This window comes from Berghia stephanieae, chromosome 12 (assembly GCF_034508935.2).
Source record: "Berghia stephanieae isolate SIO BIC M18660-M18661 chromosome 12, UCSD_Bste_1.3, whole genome shotgun sequence".
Lineage (NCBI taxonomy): Eukaryota > Metazoa > Mollusca > Gastropoda > Nudibranchia > Aeolidiidae > Berghia > Berghia stephanieae.
The window spans coordinates 14,353,831-14,370,679 of NC_088371.1; the positions used below are offsets into that span (position 1 = coordinate 14,353,831).

The following is a 16,849-nucleotide window of genomic DNA, read 5'->3' on the forward strand; positions in this document are numbered from 1 at the left end:
TACTATTATTATTATTATTATTATTATTATTATTATTATTATTATTATTATTATTATTATTATTATTATTATTATTATTATTATTATACTTTTTGGTTTTGTGGAAAACCCGATTATGCTAAAGCATAATATATAGAAAAAATGTCATGAGGCGTTTTTATTCATTATCACGCGTAAAACATGTAGGATCTCAAAATATTTTTTTCCAAACACTGAAAAGAAAACAAAACTAAAAAACAAAAAAAACAAAAAAACAAAAGCGTGTTGCATAAATATATCCTAAGCCCAATGATAATTATTCATGTCAAACCGTTAAATTCAGCTTGGTTCAGCGGTAAGGTCTTTGGTTCGTACCCGAAAAGTACCGAGTTCGATCACCCGCAGCTACGGTGTGTGGCCTTGAGCAAGTCACCTCTAGCTCTAGCTCAATTTGAGGCGCTGGACTGCGGCTGACGCCTGGGATATCCCAGTCTTCCCGTGGAATAGATCCTAGAGACAATCCCCCCCCCCCAATGGGATGAATAAATAGAATTGTTTAAATGTATTTATTTTAATTCAATAAACAATCAATGAAATAATTGAAAGCATTTGATTTTTAAAATAACATATTATTATGTGATGTCATTGGAGGCTATCGATAGTATGCAGATGACGTCACTCAGGCCTTTGTTATTGTTTTTGCCAACCGCGTTTGTGACTTGTTCTCACTAAACTGTATTAACCAGACTATAAAAGTTCATGGTTACACAGATTTTGTGTGTTGGTCCGTTATACTTCCGGATGGCAATGTTGTGAACTTCTCGGCCACGCGCATTCTATCTATAGGCGAATAAAAGTTTTCTTGTAGTCCTGTCCTTGACATTTCGAAAACTTTTCCCCATAAAGTACGAAATTCCAAACAGAGAAATTCAAGAATTTTATGTTTTTATGATATTATTATAAAGATAACCGCTTGATGTAGTCGTTTGACAGCTGTTATAATTTCACACATATTTCTCGTTTTTATCAGATAACTACTATAAATTTAGAGGCTCTCCCATCGTTTTATGTGTCACTAAAATTGTTATATAGCGCAATATCCACTAAACGTCGTCAAAGAGCTTTACAAGGGGTCCCTGTCCAACAGCAACATTCAATATGTAGGATGGTACATGACGCCTTTTAGGCGATATTACAATTTTTTTCGGACGGATACAACACTGTTAACGGCCATGTACTCATTTTACACCCGAGTACGATGAGAGAATGTGAGTAAAGAGTCTTTTCCAGGGACTCAACTATGCGTCGAGCGAGGCTCGAACCCAGAACCCTTCTGATCCGAAAGCGAGTGTCATACCACAAGACACATAGCCGCACACTAAAATTATTCTGACACCCAGCAGACTGTATTCTTATACCTGTATCAAATCAAAGCATCATAATATAAACATGTGACCCTTCGCGTCAAAACGGTATTAAGTCGGGATTGTTAAGATGTTGAAATTTTAATTTATAGCCAGAAATATCAGACTTGTGTTGAGTTTGTATGTATAATAGACGAGAATGGATACCATATTCTAGGGTGCTAATGCCAACAATTAATATTTTTGACCAGTTTAACATTTAATTCGGCTTTTAAGCATCTGGTTCGTTCCGACACAATACCGTTTTGAGACGATGGGTCACATATGGTTCCATTCAGGTGGTCAGTACAACAGAAATGGAAATATGGTTCATGTAGAGCACTGGAGATGTCAATGGAGTAAATACAAAAATAATTTATTTATCCTCTTCATTTCAGATTATTCGACGAGAAAGCATTAAAGAAAACAGCCAAGATGAGAAACGGAAATTGATGGGCAGCCCGAAACACTCTCACTCCTCTCCCCAACTCAACCGTTACTCTATCAACCCAAGTAACAGACCGTGTTTGAAAGAGAAATCTGACACAGACTTGTCCAAACTGGTGCACCATACAAATAGGGGCTTTGACTCATTTTCTCAAGATAATGATTTTATGGATTACCGTAGTATTTCCGAGCGGACGAAGCAACAGCCGAGAACCTTTCGAAAGAGCTCTTCCTTCTTTAGACAATTGGGTAAGAATTGTCGCTATTTGAGACCTATGAATTAACTCTTTCCTTACCGATCATTTCTAGTATTTTCCTAAAATGGCAGGCTTTCCCCGCAGAAAAAATTGATTTTTTAAACTCAAACAAAATCTCTACAAAATAACTTTATGTTCTTAGTTATTTAAAAAATGCCATTCTTTAAATTTTGTGATGTACAAAATATAAAGGAATAATAAAATATAATATATTGTGTCGTAACAAACGTGACCATTTTGTTGCATGTTGTAAGGCGAGGGTTAACAACCACTAAAATAGCACAAAAAGTAGCCGATCTTAACTCTGTTTCATCAATCTATTGTTCATATAAACAGCATATTCTTATGTCTAGACATGGATCTTTATAACTCAGCTAGACAAAACAAAATCAGATGAAAAAAAAGCATATCTCTTTAGGAAGAAATGGAATTGAACACATTCTTTGATTTTGAGGATTTACAATACTAAAATTGAATTATATCCGGCGTGTACAATAATTCAGGTCTGACATCCGAACCCACTTATGGGCCTAGTTTAATACTGTTGTGATGGACAATATTTTGCGTCAGTTTTTGAGATTTCCATTACAACAATGAGCCCATAGTAAAATTGGGTTAACAGACTTGCAAATAGTGCACGTCGAATATATCCTTTTCTTTCTTGTAACTAAAATTTATTATCTATAATTTCAAATCAAATAAAAATGAATTTATGTCAAAAAAATATTTAACATTACATTGATATTTATCTATCATTTTATTAATTTGCATATAATTTATTTAGACAGATATAATGTACTTTCGGATATCATTGAAAAATCGTATATAATATTATAGGAAATATTGTATAGCATCAACATTGTATATTATCGTATTTAGTATTTTGTTCATTTTGGAAGGTTGTTAAAATCATTTTTGTACATTAGTTACTTATCATTTATTTATTTGTTTATCTAATTGACTAGTTCATGTATCCATGTAACACTCATTGTACAACTTAAATATTCTTTTCCCAGGTGACAGACTTAAAGCACCTTTGCGTTACACTGCTGATATGACCTTGAACTTTGGACGAAGGTCAATTGATGGAGATAGTGATATTACTACTCCTCTGACCCCTCCCAGGTACAACAATAACGCCGAATGAAAATTAGAAAAAAAATTCATCCTGCCTCCCTCTCCTCCTCTTCATCCTCTTCATCCTCCTCCTCCTCCTCCTCCTCCTCCTCCTCCTCCTCCTCCTCCTCCTCCTCATCATCATCATCATCATCAATAGCAGCATCATTACGAGGTCCCAAATCCGAGAGTTTTCGCCAAGATGAGGGTAATTAAAATCGATCGATATTTGGAGTTTTCTGGAAAATTTTAAAATACGTGACTGTCAAGATAACGATCTGAACAAGTGTGTATGAAAGGTGCCAGACAAAGGAAAGTAGAAAAATACAAGAAAAAAATATCCAAAAAAATCTGTCGACCTCGGCTGGGGATCGAACCTCCGACCTTCTGATTACCAGTCAGACGTGCTACCGTTACTTGTTCAGTTCTTTATCTTACACCGGTGCCTGCTCCTTAATTTCTGAATCTGTCTGTCTAGAGTACGGGAGTTAATTGGTTAACTCTCTCCTTACCAGTCAATTTCAGGATTTTCCCCAAAACGTCACACCCAACAAACACAAAAATATATTTTACCACTCAAACACAATAGCAGTAAAATTCTTGCGATACATAATTTCTTTATCAAAACATGCTCTACAACACACTGTTCATTTTATTTAAATTTTATGATCTACAAGAGAAATTAGAATAAGACAAATGTTGGTTGTATCGTAACGAATGTGACGATTTTCCTATAGTTGGTACGGAGAGGGTTAAACCAAAATTATAATAATTATAAAATTTTAGGTAAGACAGATGTTTCTATAGAGGAGAGGCAGTTTTGTTTCTAAAACTTAAAAAAATATAAACTACCAACATTAATTATTTGTCTTTAAACTCAATTTTCTTGACCACATTCATTTCGACATGATATTCCACATTTTAACGGTGGTTGACGTTTAAAATAAACTAATAATAATAATAATAATAATAATAATAATAATAATAATAATAATAATAATAATAATAATAATAATAATAATAATAATATAACAATAATGATGATGATAATAATAATAATAATAATAATAATAATAATAATAATAATAATAATAATAATAATAATAATAATAATAATAATAATTGTTGTTGTGCTTTTTTTGTTGTTGGCCGAAGAAGGGTTTTGTATTTTGCTCTATTTTGAAGTCGTTATGTTCATTTTTGTGTATTTACAGTCCACAGCTTCTAGCAGCTTAGTATCACTTAGATATTAAGCAAATACGGCTATGTGGTCTTGTGGTATGACACTCGCTTTCGGATCGGAAGGTCCTGGGTTCGAGCCTCGTTCGGCGCATAGTTGAGTCCTTGGAAAAGGCTCTTTACTCACATTCTTTACTCACACCTAGTCGTTAATAGCGTTGTCCCTGTCGGAAAAAAATTGTAATATCAATATATATTGTAATAATACTGACAGGCGTGATGATTCGTTCTACGTGTTATGTGTTGCTGTTGGTTAAGCGCTTGAAAAGCGCTTTGAGCACGTTTAGTCAGAAATTATCTCGAATGCACCCGGGATCGATCTAGGTCCCTTTGAGTATAAAGCGTCCTCTACCAACGGAGCTATCGGGACACCCATAACGAATAGGAATTAACCCCAAGTTTCATGTTTGTGGCTTTAACTATAAATTCCATTTCCAAACCCTAGTTCATCCCGGCATAATACCGTTTTGAGACGGTGGGTCACACATAGAAATTTTGACCCCTCGTCTCAAAACGGTATTAAGTCGGGATGATTAAGATCCTGAAAATGATATTTGTAGCCAGAAATATCATGTTTAAGTTGAGTTTATATGCGTTATAGAGGAGAAGGAATATCATATTTTACTGTACTAAATACCAACGATTCATATTTTTGACCAGTTTAACTATAATTTGACTTGTTAGCATCTGGTCCACCCGACATAATACCGTTTTGAGACGAGGGGTCATAATTTAAATGGTGACATTGTTTTTCTTTACAGCCCTAAACATTACGGGTCGAGGGACAGAGATTTGTCGGACCAAGAAGACTTTAATGGGTCATCCAAAGGCGGGACCAAGACATTGTTATTCCAGAAGGTAAGTGATTTTTTCTCTCCATTTCCGTACCATGACATGCCACCCTGTCCGATTCTTGATACTGTAAATCATTTCCATTCTTCTAAAACCTGTCATATATGTGTAAAATATTTTTTTCTTCTCTCTCTCTCTCTCTCTCTCTCTCTCTCTCTCCCCACCTCTCTGTGACTCTCCCTCCGTCTAATTATTTCTTTCTCCCCCCCCCCTCTCTCTCTCTCTCTCTCTTTCTTTCACTCTCTCTCTGTGACTCTCCCTCCGTCTAATTATTTCTTTCTCCCACTCTCTCTCTCTCTCTCTCTCTCTCTCTCTCTCTCTCTGTGTGTGTGTGTGTGTGTGTGTTTTAAAGGGGTATTCCTCACCTGAGAGTGATTTTCCACATACCACTATATCTACATAAATGGGAATGATTGTTTCTATGAGCACACACCCTTGTGAAGGCAGTTGAAACAAAACTTTAATCCCGAAGATAAATTTTATAGGGCGACATAAAAGTAAAAGTCACACTACCACCCCCCCCCCCCACACACACAAAAACTTGGAAAAAAACAGCAACACGAAACAAAAAAGCAAGCATAAACGATAAATACCCCCGCCCCCCACCCCCTCCTTCTGTTTACAAAAACATGTCAGCAAATCCCCATCCTTCCTACTGTGTTCCTTACAGAATCTTTGTTCAGAGCAATACTTGTTTATTAAATAAAATGATTTCAACATTAGCATAATGTTGAACTGTTTTTTTTTTTAAAAGAACGAAACTTAACTTATTCAATGTCACAGAAAAAGTGTCGACTATATTGAGTTATTTCCCTTTTCAGCAATTTCAGATCGGCAAGAATAAATATTAACCTCAACGTTACAGGAGAACAAACTCTTGTACAATTCTTGTATCAGATTGATTTTGATGTTACCTCCCTTATCCAACTAACCGTAACATGTTTATTTTCACAGAAAGTGTCGAATATTTTGAGTTGTGTCTCTTTCAGAAGTTTCAGGTCGGCAAGAATAAATTAAATATTCACCTCATGACAGGGGAACAAACTCTTGCACGATTCTAGCATTACTTTGATTGTTCTTGTTACCTCCCTTAACTTGTGTCGAGACGCCATTGCGAATCTTTTCTTATCAACACGGACGTCTAATCCTATTTCATGATTTTAAATATGGGCACAAGGTAATTTACACTCAGATTTTATATCCTGAACCCAACTCGAAAAAAATTTGTAATATGTGACCCTTCGCCTCAACAATGTATTAAGTCGGGTTAGTTTGGATAATGAAAATTGAATTTATAGCCAGAAATAACAGACTTGTGTTGAGTTTGTATGTTTTATTGAGAGGAATGGATACCATATTTTAGGGTGTTAATGCCAACAATTTATATTTTTGACCATTTAAGATTTATTTCGACTTTTAAACATCAGGTTCGTTCTGTCATAATACCGTTTTGAGACGATGGGTCACATATCGCCTAACAGGCATCATGTCCTGTCTTAAATGTTAAGTGTTGCTGCTGGCCAGGGGCCCCCATATAAAGCGCTTTGAGCAAGTTTAGTGGATATTGCTCTATATAAAAAGCTCAATTCCACCCCCCCCCCTTCGAACACACACACACACACATACACACACACACACACACACACACACCAAATGACCACCCAGCAATGATTTACTAACTGGGTCTGATTGATCTGGTGGAAATGGTGATCTAGCAAATGCTACTCCGTGGTCTCATGGTCCTTAATAGATCATCTAGGAAATTGGAAAGCAAGCATCCAAATGTCAAGGAAAAGCAATATTATTATCAAAAAAACAACAAACAAACAAACAAAACTTGAGCTTTTATATAGCGCAATATCCACTAAACGTTCTCAAAGCGCTTTACAAGGGGTCCCTGGCCAACAGCAACACGTAACATTTAGAACGGGACATGGCGCCTGTTAGGCGATATTACAAATTTTGTTTGGACAAAGATAACGCTGTTAACGGCCAGGTACTCGTTTTACACCTAAGTACGGTGAGAGAATGTGAGTAAAGAGCATTCTCCAAGGATTCAACTATGCGCCGAGCGCGAGGCTCGAACCCACGACCTTCCAATCCGGAAGCGAGTGTCATACCACTAGACCACATAGCCGCACAAGTCCTTGACTTTCCCTCTAAAATACGCTGTTAAGATAATATTATTTATTAATATTGAAGGAAAATTCTAATACAACCACATTGGGTTATCAATTCGTATGTAAGAACATTTTTATTAACGACTATTTAATTTTTTATTTTATTTTAGGTCTGCTCAATACACATCACTATTGATTTGTGTACCAGATAGTAATACATTTATATGTATAAGGCAATGACTACATACTGTATGATGCAAATTGAATTTTAAAAAACGACCAAACCAAACCCCCACCCCCCCCCCCCCCCCCCCCCAAAAAAAAAAAAAACAAAAAAAAAACCAACAACAACAAACAAAGAAAAAAAAAACGTTTTTAGAAACAACGAAAATACAACAACAACAACAACAACAACAACAAAAATAACAACATCAAACAAAAGCAAAAAGCGGTGCATGATTTAATGGCGGCAAAAAACAAAAACATGTTGATGAGAAATATTATACAATTCTTCCACTCTTCCTTTTTAAAATTCCGGACGTGTTCCCAATCGCTCACGAGCTTGTGAGTGACGTCAATTTCGTTCCATTTATAATTGGTGTATGTATATATATATATATATATATATATATATATATATATATATATATATATATTGCGAATTCTTTTTGAAAAAAGCGATTTGTCTTTGAACGGATGTCAATGTTGACACAGCCGCTAACCTTATCGCTATTGGTTTCCCATACCAACCAACCCATAATTAATTGCTAATTACGGTGTGTGCCAATCAAATAGTCATGAATATTTTATTGCCATTAATTTGGCCATGGGTGATGGAGGGTAGGGGGAAGGGGTCAGTTTACATGTTATGTAAGCAACCGCGTTATTCTGGTATTCTGTAGGAATGAACTAGATGGGGTCTTGTGGTATGACACTCGCTTTCGGATCGGACGGTCCTGGGTTCGAGCCTCACTCGGCGCATAGTTGAGTCCTAGGAAAAGGCTCTTTACTCACATTCTCTCCCCGTACTCAGGTTTAAAATGAGCACCTGGCCGTTAACAGCGTTGTTGCTCTGTCGGAAAATTGTAATATCGTCTAACAGGCGTCAAGTCTCGTTCTGTGTTATGTGTTATGTATGAGTATACGATTTTTACACACTTCTTTTTGGAATTCCGGACGTATTCCCAACCGTTGCATGAGCTTGCGAGTGCGCGTTGGGAACAAAGTTCGAATTCACCGATAATTCACATAATATTACAGTATTCCTGTCAAGATGGAAAGAAATCCTGTGTTTTGTTTGTACAGGTCGTGACCCAGGCAGTCATTAGGTCGTTCATGCCAAAACGATGGTTGATTCATGCAGTAAAGAAATGGTGATGAATATTTTAGAAGATTTTTGGTCATTAGGGAAAATTATACTTTTGTTTGTTTAGCGGGTGGGATGATGATGATGTTGATAATGATGATGATGATGATGATGATGATGATGATGATGATGATGATGATGATGATGATGATGATGATGATGATGATATTGATGATGGTGGTGATGATGGCGATGATAATGATGATGGTGTTGATGATGATGATAATGATGATAATGAGGATGATCGTGGTGATGATGATGATGATGATGATGATGATGATGATGATGATGATGATGATGATGATGATGATGATGATGATGACGATGATGATGATGATGATGATGATGATGATGACGATGATGATGATGATGATGAAAAAACGGATACCATCAGGAAAGAACTGTCGTCTGAATCGATCCATACAACATTTGACACGTTTCATGGTGATTCATTAACACATTTTTCAAAGATTACTGAAGCTGACTTATGTGATTGCATTATGTTGTCTCCTACTAAAAGTTGTGATTTAGACCCCGTAAATACTGCCATTCTAAAAAATGCATTGATGTAATTTTAACTTTACATGTATTGTTAATAATTCGTTGCAGTCAGGTGCTGTACCAGACATTTACAAAGTTGCTCATGTCAAACCCCTTTTGAAAAAAACCTGATCTCGATAAAGAGAACTTAAAAAACTATGGCCCTGTCTCTAATCTTCCTTTTCTCTCTAAGATCTTAGAAAAGCTTGTTTTGAAACAATTACTGTCTCATCTTAAAAATAATTGTCTTGAAGAAAAATTTCAGTCTGCTTATAGGCAACATCATTCGACAGAAACCGCACTTGTTAGGGTTGTTAATGATCTCCTCTCTGATATTGACAATGGTTCATGTTCTTGGCTGAATTTGCTTGACCCATCGTCTGCTTTTGATACTATTGATCACAATCTTCTTCTCAAACGTTTTGAAATTACTTATGGCGTGTCTGGTGCAGCGCTTGATTGGTTTAGGTCATATTTGTTTAATCGTAAACAGATTATTACGGTGGATGAATATAGATCTGAGGAAATCTTTCTTGATTGTGGGGTTCCCCAGGGTTCAGTACTTGGACCCGTTCTTTTTGTTTTGTACGTTGGCCCTCTGTCTAAAATCATCAGAAGTTTCGGTCTGTCTTACCATCAATACGCTGATGATACGCAATTGTAGTGCGTTTCGAATACGAGAAATTTACAAGAAGTATCAGCCAATAATAAAAATTGTATCCAAAGTGTTAAGAAATGGATGAATGAGAACAGACTGAAACTGAATGATGATAAGACGGAGGTGCTTTATGTGGGGAACAGGAAGTGGAAAAGTGAAACAGATTTGAAGTTGGGGGATACCTCCATTCAAATTGTTGACAAAGTGAAAAACCTTGGCATATTCTTAGACTCTGGACTGTCGATGGAGCATCAGGTTGGTTAGATCTCTCTTTTTCCAACTAAAAAAGATTGCTTCCATTAGACGGTTCATATCTGAGGATGTGACCAAGCACCTGGTTGTGTCCCTCGTACTATCGAAATTGGATTATTGTAATGCTCTGTTGTTTGGCGTTTCGCAATACAATCTGAAACGTCTACAGATTGTCCAAAACAGCGCTGCCAGACTAGTATTCATGAAGCGTAGGTGCGACTCTGTCGGACCTCTACTTCATGACCTGCATTGAATGCCTGTTGAGAAAAGGATTAAATTCAAAGCATTTGTTTTAGTGTATCGTTGTCTTGAAGGTACTGCCTCTTCCTACCTTTCAGAACTAATTGAAAGATATTCAAAACCCCGCCCCTTACGTTCGGCCAGTGATTCCACAAAACTAGTTGTCCCTCGAATTCGGAAAAATGCTGGAATGAGATCCTTTTCTCATTTCGGACCCTCTATTTGGAACGCCTTACCGCAGAGCATTCGTGAAAAAGAATCTTTGTCTATTTTTAAACGTTCGCTTAAAACATATTTGTTTCGATTTTAGTAGATGGTATGAGAAGCAAGATAGGTTTGGTTTGTGTTGTGTGTTTTGTTGTGTGTGTGTGTATATATATATGTGTGTGTGTGTGTGTGCGTGCTTGTGTGTGTAAATGAGTATGTTTCAGCCAAAGTAATTTGTAATTTAAGCGCTTAGAGTCTGGTGTCTCGGAGTTATAGCGCTATATAAGTTTTCAGCATTATTATTATTATTATTATTATTATTATTATTATTATTATTATTATTATTATTATTATTATTATTATTATGATGATGATGATGATGATGATGATGATGATGATGATGATGATGATGATGATGATGATGATGATGATGGTAGTAATATCACCTAACTGGCGTCATGTTTCGCTCCTCATGTTACATGATGCTGTTGATCATGGACCCTTTGTAAAGCGCTTTGAGCACGTTTAGTGGATATTGCGCTATATAAAAGATCAATTTTTTTGGTTATTTTTTTTGGTGGTGATGACCTTCAATAATTAAAAACTGTTAAACTACAAATTTTAATGGTATATTTATATTGGTATGTTTATCATCCCTTGACAATACAGGCGAATATCACTTTCCTCTTCTTTGAACATGGACGTGAAAAAGAGAAAAAGACTATAGGGTACCAAAATGATTGATTTTTATTACTCTCACTCTCAGAATGATGGGTGGAAGGTTTAGACATTTCTTTCAGCCGCTTCAAGATTTGGCCTCATTAATAACATGGCCGGGTGCTTGGGTTTTTGTTGATATTGGCCTTGTACAAATAGAACATGTCAACGAAGAAGCCTTCAGGCTAAAGATCCATGCATCACTTTATTCGATCGTTCAAAGCCTATAGAAGCTGTAAACTGTTAAAGAAAAAATGATGAACTAAAAATAAGACAACAACACTAGCTTAAAAAAATAATTAACGGATTATATCGGGCCCACAAACTTTTTTAGCTATACAAAATAAATAGATAAATAAATAAACTAAAATAACAGAAAGGATGGAAAGAACACATGTTTAGTTGGGAATTTTGTTTGTTTGCCTAAGAAGGGTATAAAGCTAAAACATTACTTTTAAAGTACTTTGTTCTTTTCTTTTTTTTTTTTTTTTGTAATAGTGTCTTCATTCAAAAAGTATCTTACCCTGACATACACAAAACACATATTTATTAATTTTGGTCAGAAAAAGTTTAGGTCTAACTGAAATATCGACCGATTTAAATGACCCCTAACTTGTAAAAAAAAATCAAAATTCTATCACTTCTATTTCTCAAAATATGATGTGCTGAAATTAATATTTAGTTATTTCTTCATCTTCAAGACTTTGCCTCATCAATATCATTGCCTTGTGATATTGACATTGTACAAACATGGCATCCAAGAATCCCTCAGGCTAAAGATCCATGCATCGCCATTCAATGGGAATACAACCCTGCTTGCGAGAAGCTGTGGAGTTATGTTTAAAGAAATATAGAGACAAATAGATGAATATACCCGTTTCAGTAAAGAACTAATTACTTTAGAAGGAAATTTTCAGGCTCAAAATCCTTCTTCAACTAACGTTTTGGGTTCAAAATCCCTTTTCAAACAACTTTTTGGGCTAAAAATCCTTCAACCAACGTTTCAGGCTCCAAACCTTCGTCAATTAACTTTTTGGGCTCCAAATCATTCTTCAACCAACTTGTTGGGCTCAAAACTCTTTTTCAACTAACTTTTTGGGCTCAAAAACCTTCTTCAACTAATTTCAAAGACAATATAATAATATTAACTTATCAATGCAAGAGGGCTAAAATGATTGATTTTTATTACTCTTACAATGTTTGGTGGAAGATTCCGGGGTTTCAACGATTCCAAATTTTGTCTCAACAATATATTATTATTATCATTGCCTCATGTTTGGACTTTTCATGATATTGGCCTTGTACAAATAATATGACATATCACCCAAGAATCCCTCAGACTAACGATCCATGCATCACCACGTTTAACCCCCTCCTTACCACCAATAGGAAATCGTCACATTCGTTACAATGCAGCCAACATGTTTCTCATTCTAATTTTTTTTTGTATATCATAATATTTGAACAAAAATGGTTTCTATAGTTAAAGCATATTAATACTGTGTTGAAGAGCAAGTTTCAGCAGAAAGAAATATGAATAGCAAGAACTAACAGCTTTTGTGTTTGAGTGAAATAAATCTGTTTTTGTATAGGTTGGGTGTGACGTTTTGGGGAAATCCGGAATATGGCCGGTAAGGAGAGAGTTAAGGAGAATACAACGCTGCCAGATATAGAAGCTGTGAATTGTCTTAAAAAGTAGTATTGAACAAATGGAGAGAATAGATACTAGCGTCAAAAAAAAAAAAAAAAGAATAAAGTATTTTACACGGAAAGTTTTGGGCTCAAAATTAATCTTGAACCAGCATTTTATATATTTTATCACCTCTTAGGTAGTAGTTGACAGGAAAGGATAAACCATTCCTACTTTTGCATTGCTTTCTTTTTGCAATATTTGCTGACAACTAAGTCCATGACATATCTTCAAGCCATGATTTGTTGACTTGGCCTCTGCCTCTATTTCCATTCGCCTCTTCTGGTATCTTGTGTCTCCAAAATATTTCAATTTTCTTGTCTTTATGATGCTTAAGGAGATGTGTGTGTGTGTGTGTGTTTGTATGTGCGTGTATGTGTATTGGAGGGGGGGGGGGAGTTCGATAACTTAATAGGTAGAGCACTCGCTTTACAGGCAAAGGGACCGGGTGCAGTCGAGATTTTTTTCTCTCTGATCTCTCTGTCCACCCAGCAGTGATTGGGTTTCTGAAAGAACTTTGCGATAGTGTCCTATCTAAGGGTAGCTAACAATTTCTATTTTCCGTTTCACGTTATAGAAACCGGGATAATCTCCAGCTCTATGGGTCTCCTGGTCTGGAGGATTCCTTTTTTTTTGGGTGCTTTATAGACTTTTTCTAACGTGTGACAAAAATATCAAAATATTTATCACAGAAAATTTCGGGATCGAAACCCTTTACTTGTGCGGCTATGTGGTCAAGTGGTTAGATTGGGGGTCCTGGGTTCGAGAGCCGCTTTGAGCGTCGCACGGTTGAGTCATTGGAAAAGGCTCTCTACTAATCTTTTCTCACCATACTAGGATGTAAAATGAGTACCTGGCCGTAAATAGCATTACCTCGGTCGAATAAAAAATGTAATATCGCCTTACAGGCGATCTAAAGTGTTGCTGTTGGCTGGGAAGCCTTTATAACGCGTTTTGATTACTTTTCTCTCCTAAAAAAAAAATAAAAAAGAGAGAGAGAGAGAGAGAGAGAGAGAGAGAGGGGGGATAATATATATATATATATATATATATATATATATATATATAGAGAGAGAGAGAGAGAGAGATAAATAGATAGATAGATAGATAGATAGATAGATAGATAGATAGATAGATAGATAGATAGATGGGTAGATGGATAGATAGATAGATGGAGAGAGAGAGAGAGTGGGAGAGAGAGAGAGAGACAGAGAGAGAGAGAAGAGAGAGAGAGAGAGAGAGAGAGAGAGAGAGAGAGAGAGAGAGAGAGAGAAAGAAATAATATAAAGAAAGGAATATAATGATCGTGAGAATAATAGAAGTAGCAACGAAAAGACCGGCCCTGAGAAGGAAAATGAGACTGCCGGCACCAGCTTGCCGGTTCCCATGTAAATACTCATTGCTGGCTCGTCGTATTACCGATTTCCAATACGGGATACAAGGCGCACTTGAGGCCGGCCGGTCGATCCCCATCTCCGAGTGGATGGGAAAACGAGCTGTGCATCAGACACCGTGAAATTGGAAGACAGTAGTAGTGAAAATAATATGTGTCCCGCTGCCTTTAGACGGTATTATGTCTGAAGGATTCTTTTTCTCTCATCTCTATTTCTCTTCTCTCTCACTCTCTCCTCTCTCTCTCTCTCTCTCTCTCTCTTTCTCTCTCTCTCCCTCTCTCTCTCTCTCTCTCTCTCTCTCTTTTCCTCTCTCTCTATCATCGTCTCTCCATCTAAATATAAATTGAGCTTTGAAATTCAGCTGTTATGTAGCTCAATATCCACTAAACGTGCTCAAAGCGCTTTACAAGGGGTCCTTTTCCAACAGCAACATTTAACATTTAGGACAAGATTTGACGCCCGTTAGGCGATATTTTATTTTTTTCGGACAGAGACAACGCTGTTAACGGCCAGGTACTCTTTTTACACCCCGAGTACGGTGTGAGAATGTGAGTGAAGAGCCTTTTCCAAGGACTCAACTATGCGCCGAGCGAGGCTCGACTCCAGGACTGAAAGCGAGTGTCATACCACAAGACCACATGTCCGCAAATACCTCTCTTTCCTTTTCTTTGTTCTTTCTCCCTCAATCTTCCACCTCCCTGTGTAATCCACACATCAGTAGCAATTAAATCCTATCCTCGCCAACTAGAAAGCGCATAATTTTCAAAATGGAAGTAAATGCATTCTTTAAGTCGTTTACCGTTTATGATCAGGACTTATCGTGGCTATTTTACGCCCTTAAAAAAAGCAGAGCTTTTATATAGTACAATATTCACTAAGCGTGTTTAAAGCGCTTTACAAAGGGTCCCTGACCAACAGCAACATGAAACATAAAGAAGGAGACATGACGCCTGTTAGGCGATAATACAATTTTTTTCCGACAGAAACAACGCTGTTAACGACCACGTACTCATTTTACACATCAGTACGATGAGAGAATGTTAGTAAAGAGTCTTCTCCAAGGACTCAACTATGCGCCGAGCGAGGCTCAAACCCAGGACCTTCCGATCCGAAAGCGAGTGTCATACCACAAGACCACATAGCCGCCCTTACCTGTCACCCAATGCAATCAGTCCCACAGATCCTGAGAAAAACCTACAATTTCAACACTGAAGATTGCAAAGATGCAGCATTTTATGTCATGAACTGTCGTGTTGAATAATAGACTTGTAGTGTGGGAATATAACCACGCCTCCTGAGCTGATTCGGACAGTCCAAATAGATATCATATAGTAAACAATGACAGTGATTTCTAAAAAAAATGTGCTCAAAGCGCTTTACAAGGGGTCCCTGGCCAACAGCAACAATTAACATGTAGGACGGGACATAACGCCTGTTAGGCGATATTAAACTTTTTTTCGGACAGTGTCAACGCTGTTAACGGTCAGGTACTCATTTTACACCTGAGTACAGTGAGAGAAAGTGAGTAAAGAGCCTTTTTCAAGGACTCAACTATGTGCCGAGCGAGGCTCGAATCCAGGACCTTCCGGTCCGAAAGCGAGTGCCATACCACTAGACCACATAGCCGCACAAACTAAGCGAACGACACAGGAAATACTAGGATAGTATGCTTTTGAATAAAATACTCACCTATTATACCAGCTTGAGCAATCGCAACAACACACAAAACTATGCGTTATCTTAAATTCGAGCTAATCACACAACTTGGGGTTTAATAACAATAACCAAGAGCAGAGAGTAGTCGACCTCGTTAATCTTATTGTTTGTAAACAACCGACTATGTTTGTCCGAGAAGGGGTTAAGGGTATTTCATATATCCAATGTTTTGATTGGTCAAATATCTACTTGTTAAGTCCTTCATTAGTGTGTCAAATTGAGAAATATTAACAACTTTCGGAGCTGATCGATCGAGCTTCTTGGCTTGTACTGAAGGTTTCTATTTTACCACTAGCTGATTTTAAGTAAATATTAGTTATCACAATGTTTTACTCATTGATATTTGGAATTACACAGTAAAACTTTACAATGTATTCCAAACATAACCATCCTAACTGCTTGCCTGTTATTCGAAACACTCAACCTCACCGTTTGTGAGCCCTTGACATACTGATATGGATATATTGATGTACGGCTATATGGCCTTGTGGTATGGCACTCGCTTTCGGATCTGAAGGTCCTGGGTTCGAGCCTAGGTCGACGCATAGTTGAGTCCTTGGAAAAGGTTCTTTACTTTTCTCACATTCTCTCACCGTACTCAGGTTTAAAATGAGTACCTCGCCGTTAACAGCATTGCCTCTGTCTGAAAAAAAATT

At 36.9% G+C, this 16,849-nt stretch overlaps 1 protein-coding gene across 1 annotated transcript in view; it reads left to right on the forward strand.

Moving 5' to 3' along the window:
- The window catches only part of LOC144958170 (uncharacterized), a 396,336-nt gene that overhangs the window by 220,136 nt on the left and 159,351 nt on the right, over window positions 1–16,849 (forward strand). Inside the window, exons 5-7 of the mRNA XM_078889943.1 lie at window positions 1,781–2,078; window positions 3,103–3,211; window positions 5,203–5,299. Coding sequence (XP_078746069.1) covers window positions 1,781–2,078; window positions 3,103–3,211; window positions 5,203–5,299 — 504 coding nt within the window. The remainder of the gene's footprint in view (window positions 1–1,780; window positions 2,079–3,102; window positions 3,212–5,202; window positions 5,300–16,849) is intronic.